The sequence below is a fragment of the Diceros bicornis genome, chromosome 35, assembly GCF_020826845.1.
Source record: "Diceros bicornis minor isolate mBicDic1 chromosome 35, mDicBic1.mat.cur, whole genome shotgun sequence".
Lineage (NCBI taxonomy): Eukaryota > Metazoa > Chordata > Mammalia > Perissodactyla > Rhinocerotidae > Diceros > Diceros bicornis.
This window is the reverse complement of record NC_080774.1, coordinates 14,642,350-14,666,862: the sequence shown is the minus strand read 5'-3', so window position 1 is coordinate 14,666,862 and position 24,513 is coordinate 14,642,350. Positions and strand designations below refer to the sequence as shown.

Sequence of the window (24,513 nt, the reverse complement as noted above, 5' to 3'; positions counted from 1 at the left end):
CAGGAGTCTTTGATGACGCAGAGGGCTTGGGGCCGGTGGGGAGGGGGAGGTGGCCCTGCCTGATGGATGTTCTAACTCCGGGACAGCTAACAAGTGGTGGCCCCTCCGGGCCCCGAGCCTAATGGGCCGTTCTGTGGTATGCATCACGGGAAAGCAAGTTGTACGGAAGTTGGCAAGCGATTTGCATTCTGAGTTGAAAAACCAGCTCCGGGCTGGGTGAATACCAAGGGGGATGTGCCCCACTGCCTTCAAAAGAATGCGGGGGAGGAGGCGAGGGCCTCAGGGACCCTGGGCTTGGCAGGGTGTTGAGAATGTTCTAGGGCTTCTTCCCAACTGCCGGAGCCACTGGAGGAGTAAATGAATGTCCTGGGTGAGAACCACGGAGTCCCAACTCCTCGGCTCTGCCGGTATGTCCTGAACTGAAAGGAATAGAGTCATGGTTTCCAGAGCAAATTATGTCCTTTTCTGGAACTATTGTGACAGTTGAAAAATAATCCTGAGAGAAGCCAATGTTTCCTGTGTCGTTTCTCCTGAGTGTGCCATTGGGGACAGCTTGCTCAGGTTTGGGGTTAGGAAGACTTGCACGTAGCCGAGGGGCCACCTTCTCGGGCTGTCTCGTCAGGCCCCAAGCCCTCAGGCACCTGCTGCTCCCACACTCCAGTGAAAGATCCAAGGGGCAGGACACCCCCAGTCCCTGGCACCCCAGACACCATACTGGGGATGCGGGTCCCTAGACCTTGAGCGTTTAACTGTTGTGATGGTCATGCCTAAGTGTCCCTGAGTCATGTGGGCATGCAGGATAAAAATGCAGATTCCTGGCCCTGGCCTGCTGATATTCTGATTCAGTAGAGCTGGGTGAGGCCCAGGAATCTGCATTTTCTCAGGCATCCCAGCACATGTTTCGTGTAAGTGGTCAGGTCGGTGCAAAGAACTTAACAGGCTTTCATTTCACTGAAAACCTCACACCACCCTTAGGGGCACATTTGATGAGCCCCACTCTATGATGAGGAGAGGAAGGCCTAGAGAAGGGAGGGGACTTGCCCAAGGTCACACAGAGGCCAGATTCCAGCTCATTTTTTCTGAGTGTTAAACCCGTTCTATCAACCTCTCACTCTCTTCTGTCCCCTGCCCTCCCGGCCACACAGGAACCCCAGGCCTCTGGCCTGTGCAGAGTAGTTCTGACCTCTGCCAGTCTCTAACTCATCAATACCAAATTCCTGGGGGAAGCAAAGACACACCATATGGAGGGTGGTCACGTTAGACGCAGACACATGATGTACCCATATTTTAGCCTGTCTTCTTTATTACACGTGCATAAATAGTCAGACAAGTCAAAACTCATGGTTGAGTGGGAGGGCATTGGATATTAGGAGTTGAGAGACCCGAATCCTGATCCTGGCTCTGCCGGGCTGCGTGACTTGGAGCTTCCCAGGGTGACCAACCATCCCTGTTTGCCAGGACTGAGGGGTTGCCAAGGCATGGCACTTGTAGTGCCAAAACCAAGAAAGTCCCAGGAAACTGGGATGGGTGGTCCCTCTAGTATTTCTCCTCTCTGAGCCTCGGTTTCTCCCTTAGCACAAGAGAGTTGAATTACCACGATCTCCCTTTCAGCTCCTCATTCCAAACGAGTCTAGACAAGACAACCTGGGCAAATAGAGAGAGACATGCGCACCAGCCAAAAACACACACACAGACGTGTCCAGACCTGCACATGCACAACGGGGCCCAGCAGGACCTCGTGGAAGGTGGGGCAGGGGCAACAGCTCTGACCTCTCTCCCCTCCGGCCACAGAATGAAGAGGGCCACGACGAGGCCGAGGAGTCGGAGGATGACTTTGAGGAGATGAACCTGTCCCTCCTCTCGGCCCGGAGCTTCCCGCGCAAGGCCAGTCAGACCAGCATCTTCCTGCAGGAGTGGGACATCCCTTTCGAGCAGCTGGAGATCGGCGAGCTCATCGGGAAGGGCCGCTTCGGGCAGGTGTACCACGGCCGCTGGCACGGCGAGGTGGCCATCCGGCTGATCGACATCGAGAGGGACAATGAGGACCAGCTGAAGGCCTTCAAGCGAGAGGTGATGGCCTACAGGCAGACGCGGCACGAGAACGTGGTGCTCTTCATGGGCGCCTGCATGAGCCCGCCCCACCTGGCCATCATCACCAGGTCAGTCGCGCGGGGCTCCCCACCCATCACTTCATTCCCGAAGCTCTGCTGCTGGCAGAGTTGAGAAATGGGGGTTCTGGTTAATTCAGCCTTCTGGTGGATGGTGTGTCTTCAGTTCTGCCATTCACAGCTTACATGGTTCTAAGATTTGAGATTCCAGAAAATACTCGTAATGCTAAAACTCTCTGGCAGAGCAGTACCATGGAGAGAGCACGCATGGGGAGTCAGAAAAGTTGGTTCTCGATACCCCTGTTCTCCAAGTATTTGTGAAACAACATCTCCAGGACCTACTTTTGCCGCACGTAAATTGAGTGAATTAGGCTAAATCAGGGGTCTGCAGACTTTTTTTGTAAAGGGCCCAACAGTAAATACTTTCAGCTTTGCAGGCCATACGGTTGCTGTAGCAGCTACTCAGCTCTGCCACTGTGGTGTGGACAGAGGCACAGACAAGATGTAAATGGATGTACGCGACCATGTTCCAATAAAACTTTATTTACAAAACTAGGCGATGGGCCACATTTGGCCCTCAGACCCTAGTTTGCCGACCCCTGGACTAAGATTCTGATGACTCTTATTCTGACTTTCATTAAAGTAGCAGAGCACATTTGCAGGCTTTACCATTGTTGTTTTAAATATCTAGGATCCATGGTCCGTAGCTGCCCAGAAGGGGTAGGTAATAGAGAACTGACATTAAGAAAATGTCAGATGATAGTAACTTTCTTGGACTTGTTCTCTCTAAGTTTGCCCAGTGACAGGGGGCATTGAAAAAAAAAATAGCTTTGGTTTCAGTTGAACAGTTGTGAAACAATCCTTGGGTGTGTTTTTAAACTCTGGAAGTTACTCCCATGTTGCATTGGGACTGGCCACAGCAGCGGCATTCTTGGTATGGCCTGTGATGCCGAGGGTCAATTAGGAACTCTCTCCTTCCTATGCTCAACTCGTCAATTAGATCCCAAATGCATAAGCCTTGGATCCTGGCAGGTACCATAGCAGGAGCTGGGGTCTCCAGGAAGAACTGGTGTGTCTTTGATCTCTTCCCTTGTGATACAAAGCCTCCTTGGGTCCATTTATAAGAACTTGGTGATTGGTAGAATGTGTGTTATTGTCTGTCACCATTGATTATGCCAATGGTGAATTGACTGGAACCCATGTGTCAAATGGTAGTGTTTGAAAAGGATTGGAGATCTAGCCATGGCCCTTCAATTCTTCTTCAACCAAGGTAAAAATGGTGGTTCCCAACTCTGCACAGGGCAGAATGGCTCTCAAATAATCAGCCGAGATAATATTCAGGAGCTGAGCTGTTCTGATTAGGTGAGTGTATCAGTAAGCTTTTGCTGAGTAACAAACTCTCCCAAAACTTCATGGTTTCTTTCTATTCTGTGGACAGGTTTTCTGTGCTGAGCCAGGCTCAGGAGCTGGGCTCTTGGATGTGTCTGTGGTCAGCTGGCAGGTCAGACTGAGGGCTGGTCAGTCTTGGATGCTCTCACTCACATGCCTGCAGGTTGGCAGACTGTCAGCTGGGGTGCCTTGGTTCTCCTCCACATGGCCTCTCATCCCCCAACAGGCTAGCTTGGGCTCATTCTCATGGTGGTCTCAGGTGCCAAGTGCAGCAAGAAGTCAAGCCCTGATGGACAAGTGTCTTTCACACTTCTGTTTGTGTCACATTGGCTAATGTCCATTGGCCAAAGCAAGTCACGTGGTCAACCTCCATTCAAGGCATGGAGAAACAAACTCTACCTCTGGGTGGGAGGACTGCAGGATCACGTTGCAAGGGCATGGATGCAGGGAGAGGGACAATCTGTGGCCATTTTTACAACCTACTACCACAAGACCATTACCTTTCTTATCCAGTAAGTATCATCTTCATCAGCAAGCAAGCAATAGCCCTTCACTTGGGCCACAGAAGTCTGGTTAGCAGGTGGTCTTTTCCCCACTGCTGGTCTACCCACTGCTTCACTGTTACCCCAAATTTCTCTCTGGTCAACTCCTCACCTTTTGGCCTGCTGTTCCGTCTTTTTCACATCTCCAAATTAGAAATTTGAAATTTACCATCTCTTCTCCTTTGCCTGGCCTTTCAATACATCAGTGGAGCCCAGTTACCCAAGCCTCCCTTATCCCTCTCCCAAGGGCTGGCTAATTGGAAGTGGACAGATCCAGTTAGCAGCCATCCTTGAAACACGAGTGGTCATTATGAAAATGTGTCACTCATCCTGCCAGCCAGCTGCGTTTGGGGCCCTTTTTCTATTATGTACAAAATTCTGAGTCCCCCTCCCCAAACACCATAACTGCCTGCAGATTTCACAAATAGCACAGCCTTTTCCTGGCACCGTGATAAAGACTCTGCAGCTTTGGGACATGTAATTGGTCTCTCAAGTGTTTTAGTATTTTGTGTGAAGAAGCCAGATGAGCCCCAAAGAAGTGGCGTTTATTCCATATTATTGTGTCATTATATATTTATCTTTGGGAGGGGCTCTGTGCACCCCTCTCTCTCATTCAGCACTGTCTGCTTGTTGGCCATCCAGGTTTCTTATCTGAACATTCAGTTTGAAACCAAATATTTGAGTACTTTGATTAATCATGTGCATTTGCACAATTGGCTGGCAGAGGTCGATGGTTGGATGATAGTCAACCAACTGGAACAATTTTTGGACCTTGGATTTATCTTACAGGGAACATAAGACCAGATAATTACCTGGCATATTCCAGATAAATTCACAATGTCATGTTCTAGCCAATTATTTAGTAATTATCATCGAAGTTAACAAGTATTTCTAAGATTAGCATCCTTGTAATGCAGTGCGTATGGCTCTTGGAGAATGACTAATAACCAACTAGTTACCCAATTGCTATATCCACAAATGCAATTAGCAGCAGAATTGCTAAATCGTTTCACGATTGGGTCATTATGAGATTATTGCAAAGCTATCGACAGCCTGCACCATCGCTCATTTTAAAAACTCCAAATGGAATTTGAAAGCCAGTAAAGATAGACTTGAATGAAAGCATCTCTCATCCTTCCACCTTGATGCGGAGTTTCCTAGGCCTCGGTTTCCCCATCTGTAAAATGAGCAGGTAGAAGCGGCTGTTTAAGACAGGGTCCTTCCAACTCTAACAAAATTCTTTGGTTCTCTGAGAATGGGCTGTGTTTGAGGGGCAGCCTGGACCAGCTCTGGGGAAGTGCTTCCCAAAGTATGGTCCACCCAGACCTCCTGCATCAGAGCCAGCAAAAGGAGGAAGGTCGGTAAAATGCAGATTCCTGGGTGCTACCTGTGTTAGTTTCCTAGGGCTGTCGTAAAACAAATTAGCACAAACTTGGTGGCTTAAAACAACACACATTTATTCTCTCACAGGCCTGGAGGTCAGAAGTCTGGAGTGGGTCTCACTGGGCTACCACCAAGTCAGAGCTGGGTTCCTTCTGGAGACCCTAGAGAAGAATCCATTTCCTTGCCTTTTCCAGCTGCTAGAGCTGCATTCCTTGCATTCTTTGGCTTGTGGCCCTTCCTCCATCTTCAAAACCAGCAGTTTAGCATCTTGCTTCCATTGTCACATGGCTTTCTTTTGTGGTCAAGTCTCCCTCTTATAAGGATACTTGTGATTGCATTTAGGACACACTCAGATAATCCGCCATCATCTCCCATTTCAAGATGCTTAACTTAATCAACTCTGCAAAGTCCCTTTTGCCATCTCAGATAACGTTCACAGTTTCCAGCGATTAAGACCTGGAGGTCCTGGGGGGCCGTTTTTGAGTCTACCCACATTACCCCAGACCTAGTGAATCAAGTCTGTCTGTAGGTAAAGCCTTTTAGCCAGCTCCCCAGCCCATTCTGATCCAACTAATATTTGGGAACCATGCCCCAGGAAACCTGCTATGTGCCCAGCATTGATGCCAGGTGTGTCAAAAGGAAATGGAAACAGAGGAGGTTCCCGAGGAAAACAGAACAGACAGAATTACAAAATATGAGGATTTCAGTGGGAGGTAATTTGTTATTTATCTGGTGACAGGAGCTTGGGCCAGCCTACCTTAGCCTAGTGCCGTGGAGACAAAGAGGAAGCAAAGCCCTAAAATTGATGTCTCCAAATGGGCTTCATTAGGGGAGCCAATGCCACTGACCCATCCCTTCCATATTACAGATGTGGAAACTGAGACTAGGAGAGGAAAGTGGGGCCAGGACAAGAGCACAGGTCTCCACTGATACACCTCATCCTCCGACAGTATGAAAACCCCATCTTCCCCCAGTGCTTTCCATTCATACATTCATTCAACGGTTATTTAGTAAACACATTAAGTACCAGGCACATTGCTGGATACTAGGAGACAATGATGGGCAAGACAGACATGGACCCTGTTCTCAGAGTGCTGTCATTCTAGTGGAGGGACAGGCCAATACTAAAGTAGTAATGACATCATTTGAGTGGGTCCTGGTCTGAAGAAGTGATATTTGGGCAGGGACCTGAGTGCTAGGAGACAGCCATGCAGATGTGGGGGCAGAGCACACCCAGCAGATGCAAAGGCCCAGGGGTAGGAAGGAGCAGGGAATGTTTGAGGACCAGAAAGAAGACTGTGGTAGCAGAACATGGTGGGTGAGGGCACGAGAGTAGAAGACGAGGGTGGAAAAGCTGGCAGGAACCGGACTGGGGAGGGGAGTGCCTCTAAAGCCCGGTTGGGGCTTGGAGGGGGACTTTTAAAACAGTACCAGTGCCCGGTTCTGCCTCCAGCAGTCTCGCAACCTTGGCGCCATGACATTTGGAGCCGGAAGATTCATTTATAGCGGGCTGTCCCGTGCATTGTAGGATGTTGAGCAGCATCCCTGCCCCCTACCCATTAGGTACCAGTACTACCAAGTCCCCGTTGGTTGTGACAACCCAAAGTCTTCAGATATAGCCAGATGTCTCCTGGGGGCAAAGTCGCCCCAGTTGAGAACTACTGCCTTTGAGTCTCTAATGTAATTGTCTAAATGGGGCTCGGGCCTCAGTACAAAACCTCCCACGTGACTCTATCAGGCAGTCAGGAGACCCTCTGTGTAGGACCCAAAAGCCTGGCGGGAGGTCTGGATTTTCTGCTAAGGGCAGCAGGCAGCCGCCGGAGGGTTATAGGCAGGGACAGGACCTGGTGTCTTTGAGGGCAAAAAGTGGGAAACTTCCAAAATAAAGGGTAGGGCCCAAGGGGAGTATTTTGACGGCTGCAGAGGCAACAACAGTCAAGGAAATGTCAGTGTTTCTGCTCTAACTTCCCATCGTGATCAAAGAACGCATGTCTTCAGCGGCACAGCTTCCTTTCCCCCGTCCCGTCCCGCTGTCCTCAGCCAGACCGGGAAACGCTGTGTGGTGAAGACCGCCGGTCGTGGTTGCTGTTTGGACAGCGGATAAGGGTCTGCACCAGCAGAGGGGAAGCCGTGGCTTCACTCTTGTTGCCGCCAAGTGTAAGTGTAGGGAGGGAGAAGCTGCCCCATTCTTCCCGGAAAGGTTTATCAGGGTGTCCCACCACCCTTGTTTTCTACTGCTCCAGCCCTCCCTTGGGAAAGGAAGACACGGAGAGCTCCAGGCCCAGCAGAGCCTGTGGTTCCATCACATGGTTCTTTTCTTGAAGCTGAAGGAGGCGCAGCTGACCCTCATTGCTGAAACCAGTTCCCTGGTTGAGGGGCATTTATTTCATGCTGATACATGCAGAGCCCCAAAAATGAACCAGAAAAGCCACAGACTCCACCAGCCTTCAGCAAGTGCTTTGCTTCCGAGCAGGCCTGGTGATGTTCTCCCATTTATCACTGTGCCCATTATACAGATGGGAGAACTGAGGTCAGAGAGGCAAAGAGAGCCCTTGCCCAGGTCATAGAACAAATAACTGGCAGCACCTGGAATGGAGCAGATGAATATCTGAATATTAGTCTAGCGTGTTCCTTCTTTGCCATGGCTGCCTGGGCCAGGTCAAGGGGCATGGGCTCAACTTGTGAGCAGTAGCAAGTCACGGGAGTTCAGCACCTTTGAGCATATCATGATCACCTGGGGGACCTCGTAACAGTACAAGGCCCAGGCCCCATCTTAGTCCCATGAGCCAAGGCCTCTGTTTTTTATTAAGTTCCAGAAGATTCCTTGCATCACAGTTTGAGAACCACTGGCTTATTAAACTGAGTTTCATTTTTGTAGCTTTGATTCTCTGTTTACGTACTTCTGAAATGCCCTGTAAATTCCTGTGGGGCCAGCACACGTGCGCGCGCACGCGCGCACACACACACACACACACAAACACACACGCACAGCCCTTCCATATACACCCTGTTACACACCAACTCTCTTCCTTCTCTCTCATTCTCGTTCTCTCTCCCACACTCCTCTCAGAAAAACACACGCTTGCTCACTTTCTCTTTCCCTGCAAAAGACTCATTTCATTAATATTAGAAACTCACAAAGTTTCTATAGAAGTTTCCCAGAAGCCTCCACCTCCTTCCCCCAGATATTTTTCTAGAAGCCCCAAATTATTTAAATCCCTGTTTCATCATGTGGACCCCTGACTAGCATCACCTGCAAACTTGCTAGAAATGCAAATTCTTATCCCCCGCCCCTGCAGAAGCCCTGGGGGTGGGCCCAGCTCTCTGTGTTTTAAGAAGTCCTCCAGGAGATTCTGAGGCACACACAAGCTCAGACTCACTCTTTAAAGAAACCTGTTCCTACTTCCACAGTGAGCGAGCAGATTTTCCTACTGCCAGGAGCTTCCTGGCGGCCCTGAGAGGTGAGCAGTGAGTCCAAAATGAGCGAGGGCCTGGACCGGCCCAGTGTGAGAGCCAGCAGGGGCCTGAGAGCCGTCTCTTAGCTTCATTGCTAACACGAGCTCACTAACGTGCCCTCCACAGACGCTTACCAGCCCCTGGCTGAGGGCCAGGGTGCACGCTGTTTGCTCACAGTTCCTATAGTTTATGCAAGGACTTGACATTACAGTGAAGAGACAAACAATAACAAGTTAAACAGACAATTAAGTAAGATAATTAAAGCATTGTGTTAAGTGCTGTGAAGGCCACAAACAGGGGGACGGTCAGAGTGACCTGAGGGCAGCTCTGAGGAGGGGCTCAGAAGGGGTGTCTTAGGCGAGATGACATTTGAGCTGAGACCTAATGAGGAGGAGGAGATGGCCATGCAAAGAGGCACAGAAGGAGGAGTGCAGGCAGGTATTCAGCAGGTGCAAAGGCCCTGAGGTGGGAATGAAATGGGCACGTTTGAGGACCAGAAGGAAGCAGGTGAGTGACAGCAGGGTGGTAGGAAAGAGGCTTCAGGGCCTCAAAAGAACGGACAATGGCACGGAGTTTATCCTAATGCAGTGGGAAGTTTGTGAAAGATGTTAAACAGGAGCTGCTCACACCGCTTTGGAAGTTTCCTGATGGCCTGACTGCTGCCTCTTTTGATGCTCAGCTGGTTGGTGTCAAAACTCACCTGGTTGTGAGCAGTGATGGCATCAATGAAGCCCAGCCCTGAAGGACACAGCAGAGGAATCGGGCTCTGGGCTGTCCCGGCTGTCGGTCTGGCATGTCCACCTGTGTGGGGCTCCCAGGAGACAGGCTGAACGGTTCCTCTGCGTTTGGGAACACGGTGAACTTCATCCAGATGCTTTCACGAGGATGGGAGTAGGAGGGAGCGGGACCATAGTGGCATTACGTAAATGTCTTTTTGTGAATAAGGGGCTTTGCACCCCGGGGAAGAGAAGGAAGGATGCACAGGATTTCCCCACTGCTCTCGGGAAGATTTTTGTTGCTTCTCACTTGGCGTGTGTCATCAGTCTCTTCACTGGGTGCTCAGATTCCAAATGCAATTTCGCAGTCATGCGAGGTTGACTGTATTTCTCGCATGCACGCGACATCCAGCTCCCACCGCCTCCTGGGGACGAGGTAGTCATGAAATCCCCTGGGACCTCATTTGAACAGTATTTTAAATCTGGTAAATATCAGGAGCTATTTCATAGATGATTTATTTCCAATTGCAAATCAGTTCCTCTTTTTCATGCTTTCAAATATAATAGCACCAACCTGCTACCTTTGACAGACAAATGAAGAACCCTGTGTTCTCCTAAGACAGTAACTCGATGCCTGAATGAGATCTGGACTTGCTTTTTCTGTAACTCTGTACTCGTGGGCTTTCTGAGTTTTTTTTTCCATCGGGCCAGTTTGTGCTAAATATACCATACAAGAGTTGGGGGCCTGAGCACATGAAGATTCCATCCCCCGTCATCTAGTAGAATCGGCTTGCTTTTACGATCAAAAAGCTGAATTGCTTTCCCTTTATAAAGCACAGCTGAAAAGGTTTTTTGTCTGTGGCTGCCTTTAATTGTGCTGGAATGTAAAGTACCCCGGGACTTTTGTGAAGGAAGCGCTATAAATGTACTGCATCGTTATCATCATTATTATTAGCATCATCTCATGTACATTGCATATGCCTTTTGGTAAACAATCATATGACCAGCAGAGGACTTGCATGGACAAAGACTTTGCTACTGGCCACCACTTTCCTCGAATCTCAAAGATTCTACATTAGCATGGGTGACATCTGTCATTGCTTAAAAAATAACTTTTGGGTCATTACACAAGTGATAACTCATTTGTTATTGAAAATGCAGATCAGCAAAAAGAAGGAAATGAAATTTGCACATAATGTCTCCAGCCAGAGAAAATCACATTAACATTGTGGTGTATATCCTTCCAGGCAGTTTTCTCAGTATATATGCAAACTCACAGTTTGTATTTGTCAGTGTAACAGTAGCTGCTGTAACAAATAAGCCTTAAAATATTAAGTGGCTTAACATGGTAGAAGTCCATGTCTTGCTCACATAATAGTCCAAGATGGGTGTTTCTGGATGGTAGATGGCTTTTCTTCATGGGTGGAGGGATTCAAGACCAATCCCATCTCTTGGATTTATCCCCAGGGTTCAGAGTCTTCTGCTTCTACCTGGGGAAAGAGGAACAAGTATGGAGGGTCACTTGGTAGGTTTCCCATGAGATCCAAGCTTAGAAGTGGTGCACATTATTCCACTCATGTGTCATGGGCTGGCACAGGCCCTTAGCCACACTTGACCGTAAGGGAGGCTGAAAAATAGCTAATTGTATTCCCAGGAGGAAAATGACATAGGTTTTGGTGAAGAGCCAGCAGCTCTGGGACACACACATTTGTGGACAGGTCTTCTTCTCCCCTTGAAGATAGACTCACCCAGAAATCCCATTTTGTGACTGCTATTTTCATTAAACAATATACAAATGAACATTCCCTTTTGTGGATTTGCAAATTTCTCTACTCCTGTTTGCCTCACTTTCCTCGTCTATAAAATGAGGATAACAATGATCTCCCTTGCAAGATAGTGATAAGAATTAGAGATCGGATATGGAAAGGCTATAGCATAATGCCTCCTGTATCTGACCGTGCTCGAACTCTTGTATCTCCCGGTTGCTACAGTAATAATGATGATATTCTAACAACAACGACAATGGCAATAATGATAATGATAGCAGCTTTCAGGAGAAGTAGTATATTTCCTTCCAGGTGCCAAAGCATCCTTGGCACTGCAAATAGCAGGTGTCTCCTGTTTATTGGAATATCAAATGATACGAGGTGATGGCTGTGGTTTGACTACTTGGATTTGTGGCCCAGCTCTGCTCCTGGCTTCCACGTTGGCCAAGTTACTTAAGCTTCCAGCCGTCCAGGAGGAGGTGTTGAGTAGAGAGCTGCATATATTGGTCTCAAGCTCAGATGAAAAGATCGGGGCTAGAAATAACCATGTGTGAGTCATCTGTGTATAAGCGGTGATTGAAGCTGTGGGCTTCCAGAGAAGCTGAGGTCATTCAGGGAAGAGAGGGGGGTCACCCGAGGACGGAGCCTGGAGCACCTCCAGCACTGAGTGGCCTGGTGGGGAAGGTTCACCCTGCACAGGGCACTGAGAAGAAGCAGGCAGCGCGGTAGAGGCACCCAGAAGAACATGGAGTCATGAAGCCAATCCCGAGTGGCTCCCACCACACTGCTTCCTTACTTTCAGTCCCTCCCGTTACATCACCATGTTTTATTTTCTTTAGGGCACTTCTCACCATAAGATAATAATTGTTTTGTTCCACGATTTGTCTGCTAGCTTCTTGTCTCTCTTCCCTACATCCCTTCCCCCACCTTAGAACAGAAGCCCCAGGAATGTGGGAGGACCTCAGCTATCTGACTCACCTCTGTATCCCCAGCCCCTAAAATATCAGGTCCTCCTTAAATACTTGTTGAATCAATGAATAACAGTCTCCAAAAATACATCGCACGCATTATCACAGCCTGCTCCTCTAGGCAAGTGTAGCGGCAAACAATGAATGGTGCTGTTTACTTAGAATCACTGAGAAACGAGTGGGACATAAGTGAAATATAGTACAAACTGGGCGGGGGGTGGTTATAGTATGTGGGAGAATTAACGGTGATGAAAGGAAAAAAGATGCCAATTACGTGATGTGAGTTATAATAATACAATAAAGAGGCTGAGTGGTCTAGGGGCATTTACCCCAAACATTCATCATGTGTAAGGTCCTGGCTCCAATGTTGGGGATGAAGAGAGGAAGGCATGGCCCCTGCCCCTGTGGAGCTCACAAACAAGTAACTAGATGGTTCTCAAATGGTGTCATAATCTGTGCAATAGGAATATAAAAGCTTGTGGGGACCCAGAGCCCGCCCCTTATCCAATCAAGAAATTGGCCAGATGGACAAGAAGATATTGGCATTTCTAATGGAGGGAACAGCACGTGCAAAGGGCTGGGGGTGGGAGGGAGAAAGACTGGAGGGTGGGGGACAGCCAAGAGTTGAGAGCTGGAATATAGGATCCATATGGCAGAATAGCAAGAGATAAGAAGCTAGAGAGGATCTTAAAGGACCCTGTGAGCCAAGCTAAAGAATTTCAACTTTTCTCCTAAAGACAGTGGAGCCACCCAGGGATTTAACCAGAAGAGTGATGGGGTCTGGTTTGCATTTTAGAAAGACCACTTTGAGGCAATCCCTTTTCTGCGGAGAACTTGCAGCAGGATTGTTGGTGTATTTCCCTCCTTCAAGAATGGTGTGGACGGTTAGTGTTGATCCTAATCAGACATCACTGGGAACAAATGCAGGTTTTAATGCCCTAGGTTCTGAAAGATATTTGGTATGACTCCCTAAGGGAAAAGTAACAATGAACTGATTTGAAAACGAAGGCATTTTCAACAGCTTTCACTATTTACCCAAGTTAAAAATAGCCAGCTGCTCTCCCATGTTTTGAAGACAAGTGTGGGCGACATCAGGTCTTTAACATGTGTTCCAGAAACCAGAGGGACCATCTCCTCAGCATTGCTGGCAGGCGGTGGTTACACAAAGATTCAGGAGCACAGGGGCAGCTTCAAGGAGGGAGGCGTGATTGTAGTTAAAAGCTGGTTCCCTGCAATCTGATCGACCTGCATGCAAATACTGGTTTTTCTGTCTTTTGAATCATTTTAATAACCCTTTGAAGTAGGTACCATTCAATTCCCCCATTTATAGATCAGGAGATAGAGAGAGAGATCATAACGCTAGGAAGAGGCAGGATTTGAACCCAAGACTGTCCAATTCAGACCAAAGACTGTATCAAACCATCCTCTCATCTTCTTTCCCTTCCCAGCCGTATCTTAGTCCATCCTTCTTTTTAATGCCACACGGACCTTTTAGAACCCTCCACTGTTGGGTCCCGTCCCTTGGGGAGGACAAAGGCTGACCTACCTCTAAGTCAAGTTCATTGTGCAAACCACCAAACTTGCCTGGCTTGTGACTTGTGGGGTTGGCAGCAGGTGCCAGTTGAAACCCTGGTGTTTGTCCCTTTTCTTCTCTCTCCTTGCCACAGACTCCAGGGTGGGGAGAGGGGGCAGGGAGTGGGAAGTGTCAGATGGGCGTGTTTTCACTGCTCTGGGGACTTGCCGGCCCTTGGGGTCTGGTTTGATGTATTCCCAACCAAGCTCCATTGCTTGGGCACTGCTCAACTTCTGCTTTGTCCCTGCCTGACTGTGTTTAAGATAATTAAGCCCATAAATCAAATAATAAATAGATATTGACTCTTTGTCATGGAGTATATCAGGATGGATTGACCACTGGGAATACTGCTTTCCTCAATCAATGGGGAGTGGGGGGATAAATAAATCTTGATAATCACTGGCAAGAGGGAAATCAATAGGTATATTAATATATGCATTGGGAGCGTGTATCTTCGAATGTGAAATAAGAGTTTGTTTTGGCAGAAGGGGGAACGAGAGAGGCAGGAAGGACAGACAGAGAGAGACTAACCATGTCTCAAGACCCAAGCACCATATCTGGCACATCGTAGGCGCTCACTGATTTTTGGTGAATTGCAAAAATCCAAGGAGAGGTTTGCTTTAAAGAGAAAGTGTCTTTAGTGTTTACTTTTTCCATTCTCTGGATGTCCAAGTGCCCAGAAACCCCCTGTGCCCGTGGGCTGCATTTTTCTGTTGATGTTTGTCCTTCCAATGTCATGGGAAGGATTGGATATGATAGTGAGGTGGGGAGGAGAGGAGAGGGAGACCAGGTTGCTTAGGGGCTGGCAAAGCTCTCTGAGAAAGAGATTGCAGAGCTACATTGGGTTCAGGTGGGCAAAATCAAGAGAATTTAGTTGGCATGTTGAGTGTGAGGCACCACTGAGCCTTTGGAAAGATGATGTTAAGTAGGCATTTAGATATATCATTGTTCAGAGATGAGTTCTAAACTAGAGATACAGAACTGGGAGCCATCTGTGCCGTGAGATATTAGGAGACATGGGCCTAGGGAGATGGCCTGGGGCAGTGCTTCTCAAACTTGACTGTGCATCTGAATCTCCTGGAAGGCTTGTGCAAACACTCATTGCTGGGCTCCACCCCCAGAGTTTCTGATTCAGTACTCTTGCATGGGGGCCTGAGAAGCTTCATTTTTAACAGGAGCCCAGCTGATGCTGATGGTACAGGTGTGGGAACCTCGCTTAGAGAACCAGTGGCCCTGGGAGAAAACACCAAAGTAGGAAGAGGACAGAGTGTTCCTGCAAGGAAGACTGATAAATAGGGGCCAGAGAGTTGGAGGAAAGCCAGGAGAACATGTTGTCATGGAAGCCTGGGGCAGATAGTGTGTCCCCAGGGGGAGTGGTCTGTAGTTTCAGAAGCTGATCTTGACAGAACAGGCAAAAGGCAACTGAGAAAGTGTCCCTCGGAACTCTTGCAGCCTTCACAGTTTGTTGGCCTGTGGTTTTATACCTACTTGCAGGCTTCCCTATTCACCTGCCCAGTGACATTTGACCCCACCCCAGTGACAACCCCCATTGTGATCCTAGGTTAGGGCTACTGTTCAGGCGGGAATGGAGCCCTTCACCCTCCGAACCGGAAGGATGGTGGGACTGTTTCAGGGATGCTAGTGACAGTCATCGGAGGGGTCTGAGGCACAGCTGGAAGATCCATTCCCAGGACCAGTTCCCAGCGGGAAGAGCTGAAATTCATCAGAATGGCTGTGTGGAGTCGCTGAGGCTGGAAATGAATCTACTCCCGGGAGACCTTCTCTCTGGGCACTGCACAGTATGTATTGTTTTCAAAACCAGTCGTTGATGTTCAGCCACCACTATCCTTTAAAAATAAGGAAGGGAAGCTGATTGTTTGATTGAATCATTTTTAATATGCAAGAGGGCTTTGTTGTGAAACGGCACTCTGAATATTTATTAAGGGGGACATTTTTGGTAAGTATTTACTACATGCTGGATTCTGTGCTAAGGACTTTATATATATTGCGTCATTTGATTGTTGTCCCCATTTTACAGATGAGCCTGGGACTTAGGGAGATGGGATGGCTACAGCTGGTGTGAACCAGAGCTGGGGTATAACTTTGACCCCTCTGATCTCAGAGCCTAAGCCTTACCTCTGCCAGGCTGTACTGCGTCATCCTACAGACTGACTTACTTCCTTGAATATTCTTTTTGGCCATTCTCCAAGGCCCTCCAGATGAGTTTCATAGATCACTGTCTTGGTCTGGCTCCTTCTCTTATCCTTGGGTGCCGAGTAAAATTTATGAGAATTGCCCCCGATGTAGAGATTTTAAAGGGAAAAACAAAAAAGGTCTTGGATGTCAAAGTCGAGCTGCTGTGTGTCCTCCAGTGTCTGGCCTTGTGGATCATCAGGAAATATGAGCTGATAGTCAGCAAAATAGCCTGTGGGGAAATATTTGGTTTACCAGTTGTCTGGATCTGAGTGCTTGGACTTGGGTGCAGATTTGCCAACACAAGCTTTTCTTTTGTACTGATCATCATTTAGCCTTTCTGAGCCTCAGTTTCTGCATCTGTACAATGTCATCTGTCATCCCTTGTGGGATTGTTGTAAGGACTGAGTTTATACGTATAAGGCACCGAGAACAGAGTCTGGCACAGGTCAAGTGCCATGAAGGTATTGGCATTCATTGTTGTTGCAGCTACCATGACTGTTAGCCCTGCACCGTGGGTCCTCAGTGGAGGTGACATACATACAACCTTTGTCTTACACTGCGATAAAAAGAATGTTGGATATGATGTTAGGAGTCTTGGATGAATGTTCTAGCCTTGTCATTTGCTGGCTGTGTGACCTTGGACAAACCACTTCACCTCTCTGAGCCCCAGTGTTCTCATCTGTAAAATGGGGATAACAATGTGTATTTCCACAGGTGGCTAGGAGGAGCAAATGGAGTGGCAAACAAAACTCTTCCTAAAGTGACCAAGACTAGAGAAATGTGGGAGAATTTAAAATCATATAATAATAATTATAGTTTATGAAGCTTTGACTACATGTCTGGTATTGTTCTAAGCGCTTTGACTTTTCCCAACTGCCAGATGAAGTTGGCACTTTTCTGATGGTGGAGCTGGCATTTGAATTCATCTGCGCTGGTGTCAAAGCAGGTATCCGTAAGTGCTTCATTGGTGAAGAGAACTTTCCTGTTGAATTAGCAGGTGGCAGTGACCCAGGTTTAAAGTTGGGACTTCAACTGAGGGGACCTGCAGTCAGTCCCCTGTTCTTGGGGCTCAAGCGCTTCAGTGGTCTCTGGGGCAGGGACCATCCTCATGCTGTGACTGGCTGAGGAGAAGCAGGTCTCTCTCTCCCCAGCCCTCCTGTCATCTTCTCACTTTGACAGAAACAGTCTTATGGCTGAGAAGTTGCTCTTTGCCTTTAATCAAAAGGTGTGTCTCCGAGTCCTCTTCAAAAGAGGATTCCGTTTCTTTTAGGTGTTAAAAGACCCAGGGGGAGCACCGAGCAGGAACAGATCAAGTATCTTCAAAGGCAAGGAAGGGGTCACGACCATCTTCAGAATTTCCCTAGCTGAGGCCAGTCCCTCCCGGGAAGTTATTAGTGCAGCGCTTTGGGACTTTGAGGCACAGATCAAGGATTCTTGGTGGACTTGTTTGGAAGAGTTTGTAGACCACTGGGGACTGTCATAGCATCTCAGTCACCCGGGTCTGATCTCTCTCCAAGCAACAAGGGCTGCCTTTGACAGTTTCTCAAAACTGACATGCGACGCTGCAGCCCAGTGGATTACTATTCTTTCTTGTGAATAAACCACTGTTTCTGAGGCTCAGCTGGCCTTGCCGCCCTTCCGTCTGTGGGAGCTCTGCTCTCTCTGGCCTCGCTGCTCTCCTTCCTCCTCTCCTGCTTCCAGCTTTGATGCTGGCACATCCCTGAGGCTTATCTCACCACCCAGATACAGAGTTAGAGCTGAAAAGCTGGTGCTGTACATGGCGTCTGGAGGGATGGGCCTACCATCAGGTACCGAATATGGCAAGGAGAGGGCATGGAAGGAGGAAAGAGCCAAGAGTTCAAGTTCTGCTGCTGCTGTGATCTTAGACCAGCCTTTAACCTTTCTAGCTCTCAGTTTCCTTGTTTGTGAAATGATTATAACATTACTTACTTCATCCTTCGCTAGGTCATTTACCTCCTTGTCTGGGCCTGGTTGGCCTAAGCTGAACCCTTAGGAGTGAATGACCATTCATCCATCCATCTTCTCATTCATCCATCTTATACCCTCATCCCCCCTCATAGACCCATCTACACACCCATCCATCCACTTACTCACCCCACCTCGAATCCACCCACCTCTCCCTTCCTCCACCCATCCAACATTTACCCACCCACCTATTCATCCACCCATCCGTCCACCCACCTATCTGTCCTTCCCATCCATCCACTCACCCATTCACCACTTCACATTTACCCACCTCACACCCAACCCTCTCTTCCTCTACTCATGCAACATTCACTGACCCATCTATCTGTCCTTCCCATCCATCCATCCATCCATCCATCCAACATTCACCTGCTCAACTACCCATCCATCCATTCATCAGTTCACCCTCACAGCCTTCCACCTATCCATTCATGCACCCATCCACCCCCTCCTTTAATGATCTAGCCATCTAGCCATTCAGCAAATAGTTGTTGAGAGCCTGTTCTCAATTAGGCACAGCCAGGTGCTGGGAGTGAACATTTTGGGCTTTTCTTCTGGGACATGATGGAGTCAGACTGTGTCATAATTAAAGCCACCTCCTTGAGGCAAGGCAAGATGGCAGGGTAGAGTGGGGAGGCTGTGATCAGCATTCTGGTATCACTGGGCTAGAACCAACAACAAATAAGTCTACAGAAGCATCCATAGATGGGAATTTCATTAGACTGCACATCTATGGGAATGAACTATGGGTCACATTCCAGGGTGTGAAAAGAAAACAGACCACCCAAATGAAAAACCAGGCAGCAAGGCTACAAGAATCAGAATCATCTTTGCCTCCATGTTTTCTTCCCTTGGTTCTAATTTTTGTGGAACTCTGTGCTGATGAGCATGGCAGCTGAGACCTGGTAATAAACAGAGGAGGAGAGGGTGGTCAGAGGGTGGTCTTGGGCAGTGGGGGTGGTGGGAGGAGGTGCCAATTTAGTAGGCAGTGAGGTAGCTTAGCACATTTTCCAAAGGTTCGTGGTAGGGTAGGGGCTGCAGACCAAAAATCAGGGCTGTTTCCCTGCCCACTTCATACCCCATTAACTCCCAACTCATAATAATTTATCAGTGGCAGGCTGGAGTTTACTTATTCATTATTTATAGAGAAAGTGTTTGCTAAGCAAATCAGTAGTTCAAACAAGATCACAGGGGGGTAGGTTTAACCCACTCAAAAAAGCCAACCAGAGTAGGTACCTCAGCACATTCGTTGTCTGCAGGCAGATGGAGCTGCTGGTGACAGACAGACACCCACTGGCCTTAATGGTTCCTGCCTTGCAACTCTCAAAACCTTCACTTTGTCTTAAAATGGTCCCTAAGAAACACATCTCATCCTCTCTCCTGCCCCATCCAGTCCACATTGGACAATTGGCTCTATGTTGCTGCTTCAGTATCACAGTAAAAGCCTTTTGGTCAACCCTAGTAAGAATATCTTTTGGGGTCAAGTGTCCAAACCAGGTCACTTGAACTCCTTCCCTTGTGTGAGATGAATGGCCATGGCTTTTCTTAAATGTCTTAGAGATCTCTGGTCCTTTCGTTTGAGGAAGGCCTCTTGGACTTGGAGTTGGGAGAGCTGGTCTCCCATCTTGGTTCTGGATGGCCTCAGGCAAGTCTTTTGGGCTCTGTGACCCTCATCTGTAGAATGGGCATGTTGATCCCTCTCGCACAGAGTTATTTCAAGTAGTAGATTAAACTAGGAAGGTGCAAGTGTTTTTGTAAACAGAAAAATTCAATACGGATGTGAGGAAGCAGATAATTTTTCGGATGGATTTCAATGAAAATGAGAGAGATTTTTTTTTTTCCTTTATTGATTCAAAACGAATGGTTTCAGCTTTTCCAGTAGTTCTGAGCCTTAGCCTAACATTAGGATTACCAGGGGAGCTTTCTAATCCTGAGTGATGGCTGGACTCCACCCTCCACCCTCAGAAGATCCTGATTCAGTTGATCTGGGGTGGGGCTGGGTGTCATTTTGTTTAAGCTCTCCAAGTAATTCTGTCATGGAAACAGACTTCCCAGAATGAGCCATGACAAACTTCTCTTTCCTCCTCTCAGTATCAGAACAGCATCGTGACAGGACCCAGGAATCTTGCAACCTCTGGTGCGGCGCCGCCTCTGTACCTTCCTGACTGCTGTGTTCGTTCTCTAAAATGGGTAGAATGTGTCTTACTTATCAGGGTCATTGAGAAGAGTAATTGTGATGACGATGCAGGTAAAGCGTTTCTTTGATGCCTCAACAGTTGGTAGCTAACATCACTTGTGTTACTTCTTAGGGGTTGGCCAATAAAATGCCACCTGCAAGTGCCTTAATGCAGGGACAAAGTTCGGTTTCCATGGAGCAGCAGAAGCTGTGGTGGTAGGAATAGTTCTTACTGGAAGGGCAGGAGCGACAATAGTCGTGATGGTTAATATTTATCGAGTACTTACTCGGTACCAGGGCCCTGCTAAACCCTCTACTTGAATGGTTTGGGGTCATCTTACAGCTGCGCTTCTGAAGCTAGTATGACTGTTATTCCTGTTTTACAGATGAAGGGCCCGAGGGGAGTGACTTTCCTGGGCATCCAGGGAGGAGGCGGGTAGGCTGGGGTTGGAGCCCGGGAGCCAGACTCCAGAGCCTCTGCACCGTGAGTGGGGAGGGGCAGGTGGTGACCGTGGCAGTGCTGCCCCGGATGGTGGGCACGTGCCTGGAGTCTTTTAGGTTCTGCTTGTGCAAAGAGACCACCCTTGCAGCTTGTCTTCCCAAGAGAGTCTAGATCTGGATTCTAGTCTGGACTCCTGACTTAGCGCCCAAGCGTGCTCAGGAAGTCACTTGCCCTCCCTGAGCCTCAGTGTCCTCCTCTGTAAGATGGGGATGATGAGAAAGATTCCCGGCTCACAGGGTTATGTGGAGGACCGAGGCTGATGACGCCTGGAACGGACTTAGAGCACGTGAGGAGTACTGGTGACAAGTGGTAATTATTTTAGCCGTGGTATTATTCTTGGAGGCTTCCACAGACTCAAAGCTTCTCTCCACCACTTAGCTGTGCATTCTTGGGCAAGTTACTTACCTTCTCTGTGCCCCCATTTTTCTCATCTGTACAAGGAGGATAACACAGTGCCCACCTCATCGGGCTATCATTGAGGATTAAATGATGTAAAATATGCAGATGCTTAGAAAAGTGCACAGCACATCTAAATGTCAGCTGTTGTTATTGTTGTTATCATTAATATATTCCTAATTCATTTATTTTGATTTTTCTCTCTCCACTGAAATGTAAGCTCCATGAAGGCAGAAGTTTTGTTTACCTCTCTATTACCTGGAACTGTACCCAGCACCATAGTAGGTGCTCAGTAAATACTTGAATGAATGAATGAGTGAATGAATGAATGAATTGTAGCTTCCAGGTGACGCACATATCTCTTAGAACACACTGGAGTTTGGCTGTCCCACCACAGTACACGTCTCTGTCAGCTTTGACGTGCTGTGATGTGAATTGTGAACACAGCCCTGGCCAAGACTTTGCCCATCTTGTCTGTCTGTCTGTCTTAAGACAGTGGCCTTACCCCCTCCTTTAGAAGGATGCCACTTCCCTGAATCCCCACACGTCACCCAGACATGAACCCGGCAGTTATTTTCCCTGGATGTCGGCACTGCCCTGAGCATCACTTACGTGTCACTTGGGTGATCACCTATATGAAGACTGTAAACATCGTGGCAAGTCTACGCGGGCCCTGGAAGTCACTTACCCAAGAGGAACAACGGCCTCACTGCCCCCAGCAGCAATCTCGGACTCATTTCCCGCTGGGTTCGAGGGACGAGGGTCACATTAATAGGCCAGAGTGGCAGTGGGCAGGGACCAGGTTACATGGAGTTTCATCATTCTGCCATGGGAGACTCTGGAAGGATTTTTATTGGGGTAGGTGGATGGTGGGTAATGTGATTCCTTTTTCAAGTCACAAAGTTTGTTCCCCTGCTGTGTGGAGAGCAGACTGGAGGGAAGGAAGCCAGGAAGTGAGAAGATCAGCGAGAGGCCATTGGGGTTTCTCATACAAGAGGGCTCTTAGAACTTCTTGACAGCAGTGGGAGGTCTTCCTTGAGCCCCCAGTGCCCCAGTGATATGGGGACAATGTCTGAACGAGTCCCTGGCTGATGCTTTCCCTTTTGTCTTCTCTGCACCTCTGCTGGAAGACCTCCACCATGGCTTCCCCTTCCCCCAGGCAGCAGGCTCTGCCCCCTCCTCTGTGCCCATCCTCGCATTTGTGGCCTGAGTTGGACGCGTGTGAACCACATGAGTCCCCTGAGCCTAGCACTGAGCCTGAGACCCAGGAGACAGTCACCCAGTCTGTTATCTGAATTCATGCCTTCGGTGGTTACTTAAAGGGAGAAAGAAAGTAAACACGTGTTATGACCGTAGTTATCCTTCTGAAGAAGGGCTGCATTTTCACTTTAGATGTATAGGCTAACTTAATTTTCAGAACAGTGATGTAGGTTCATTAAACCGAGCTTATGGATGAAAAAACTAAGGGTCAGAAAGATAAAGCAACTCGTGGTGGTAGACCCAGGATTCACATCTGGGCGTTTCCTTGACTCTCATAAGGATAGTATTATCAGCCTTATTTCACAGATAAGGAAACTGAGGCACAGAGAGATTAAATAATGTCCCTGGGTTACTCAACTAGGAGGTGCCTGAGCCTGTATTTTACTCTGAAGCCCATGAGCTCTCTCCTAAGCCTCTATCCAGCTTCCACTCTTGCGGGAGAAAATCCAAGGTCTGCTTCTCCTCTGCTTCTGTCCTGGAAAGGCCCCAAGACCGGGCTGTCTTCTCCCCTCTCCTGTGCGTGGTCTCTGAAGCTGCACTGGGAGGCGACAGTCAGGCTTGTCGACAGCGCAGGACTGTTCTCACACCAAGAGGATGGTATTTCTGAATCTCTGAAGCAAACAGATCCTCACGCACACACCAAAGAGGCATAGAAACTGCAACCTGGAATTAACAACTCAGAAAAAACATACATATCAATGTTTGCTAAGTGGGAAAAGAGGCGATATTGGCTGGGGAGAGAAATGTCATTTTCAGGCTGCCAAAAAGAGTGTTAACATATGATATGGAGAACCAATAAAATCCATAGTCTAATTCTTCTGGGCTGTCGAGTTGAAATAATTTGTGAAATTGCATCTGAGAGCCTTGACATTTAGTTCCTAATTTTGATAGAGATGATGTTTTGTTGGCCCAATATGGTGGCCCGCATATCAACTTTGAAGGCTCCTTCCCAGTCATAGATGCTCAAAACCTGTGTCCCTAGTTGAAATTTTCAAAAATGGCTTTGTTAATAATTCGTGTATCCATTCATTTGCTTGTTCATTCATTCATCCACCCATCCAACACAGACACGAAACTCAGCAATCATTGTACCAGGTAGAACGGTTGAAAGAGGTATGTGAAGGGTGTGAAGAGAACTCATGGAGAAATGAGATGGGCTATTTCCTGAAGAATAAGACATTTTGGAAGAAATGGGGATGGAGGAAGGGTATTCTTGATAGAGGGGGCAGTATAGGCAGAGGCAAGAAGGTGGGAGAAAGAAGATGCCACATTTGGAGAAGTACTAATAGTTCAGTTGGGTTGGAACAAATGGTGCCAACTGGGGGGTGTACAGTGGGCACCAAAGTGTAAGTTCTCTTGACCCTCAGAGATGAGTGATCGTAATAATAAGAGTGGAGAGTTTTTGAGTCTCACTGTGTGCCAGGCACTGTGCTGAGTGTGTTATTGAATATTATGTTACTGAATGCTCACAGCCACCCCGAGAGGTGAATATGATTATTTGTCACCATTTTACTGATCAGGCTCTATCTTATTCCTTTCAGGCTGCTGTAACAAAATACCGTAGACTGAGTGGCTTATAAACAGCAGACATTTATTTCTCACAGTTCTGGAGGTTGGGAAGTCCAAGGTCAAGGTGCTGGCAGATTCAGTGTCTGGTGAGAGCCTGCTTCTTGTTTCATAGATGGCAGCCTTTCACTGTCCCCTCACATGGTGGAAGGAGCTAGGGAGCTCTATGGGGTCCCTTTTATAAGGGCATTAATCCCATTCATGAGGGATCCCCTCTCATCACCTGATCACCTCCCAAAGGCCCCACCTCCTAACACCATTGGGGATTAGGTTTCAACATATGAATTTTGCGGGGGACACAAATGTTCTGTCTATAGCAGGCTCCAAGAAGTTGTGTACTTGTCCAGGGTTTCCTGGGTGTAAGCAACAGAAGCACAACTCAGCTTGAGCAGGAGGCTGGGGTGATCTGATGAAAAACACAAAGATGTGGAAACAGAATGACTGGGTTCTGGTCTTGAGGGGGCGGGGGCAGCGTCCACCACGTACTGGCTCCAGAGTTTGGGTTACACCCTGAACTTCTGTTTCCTCAA

General features: G+C 48.0%; 1 protein-coding gene across 1 annotated transcript in view; it reads left to right on the top strand.

Moving 5' to 3' along the window:
* Positions 1–24,513, top strand: part of KSR2 (kinase suppressor of ras 2) — a 395,852-nt gene that overhangs the window by 337,340 nt on the left and 33,999 nt on the right. The window contains exon 15 of the mRNA XM_058531516.1: positions 1,792–2,159. Coding sequence (XP_058387499.1) covers positions 1,792–2,159 — 368 coding nt within the window. The remainder of the gene's footprint in view (positions 1–1,791; positions 2,160–24,513) is intronic.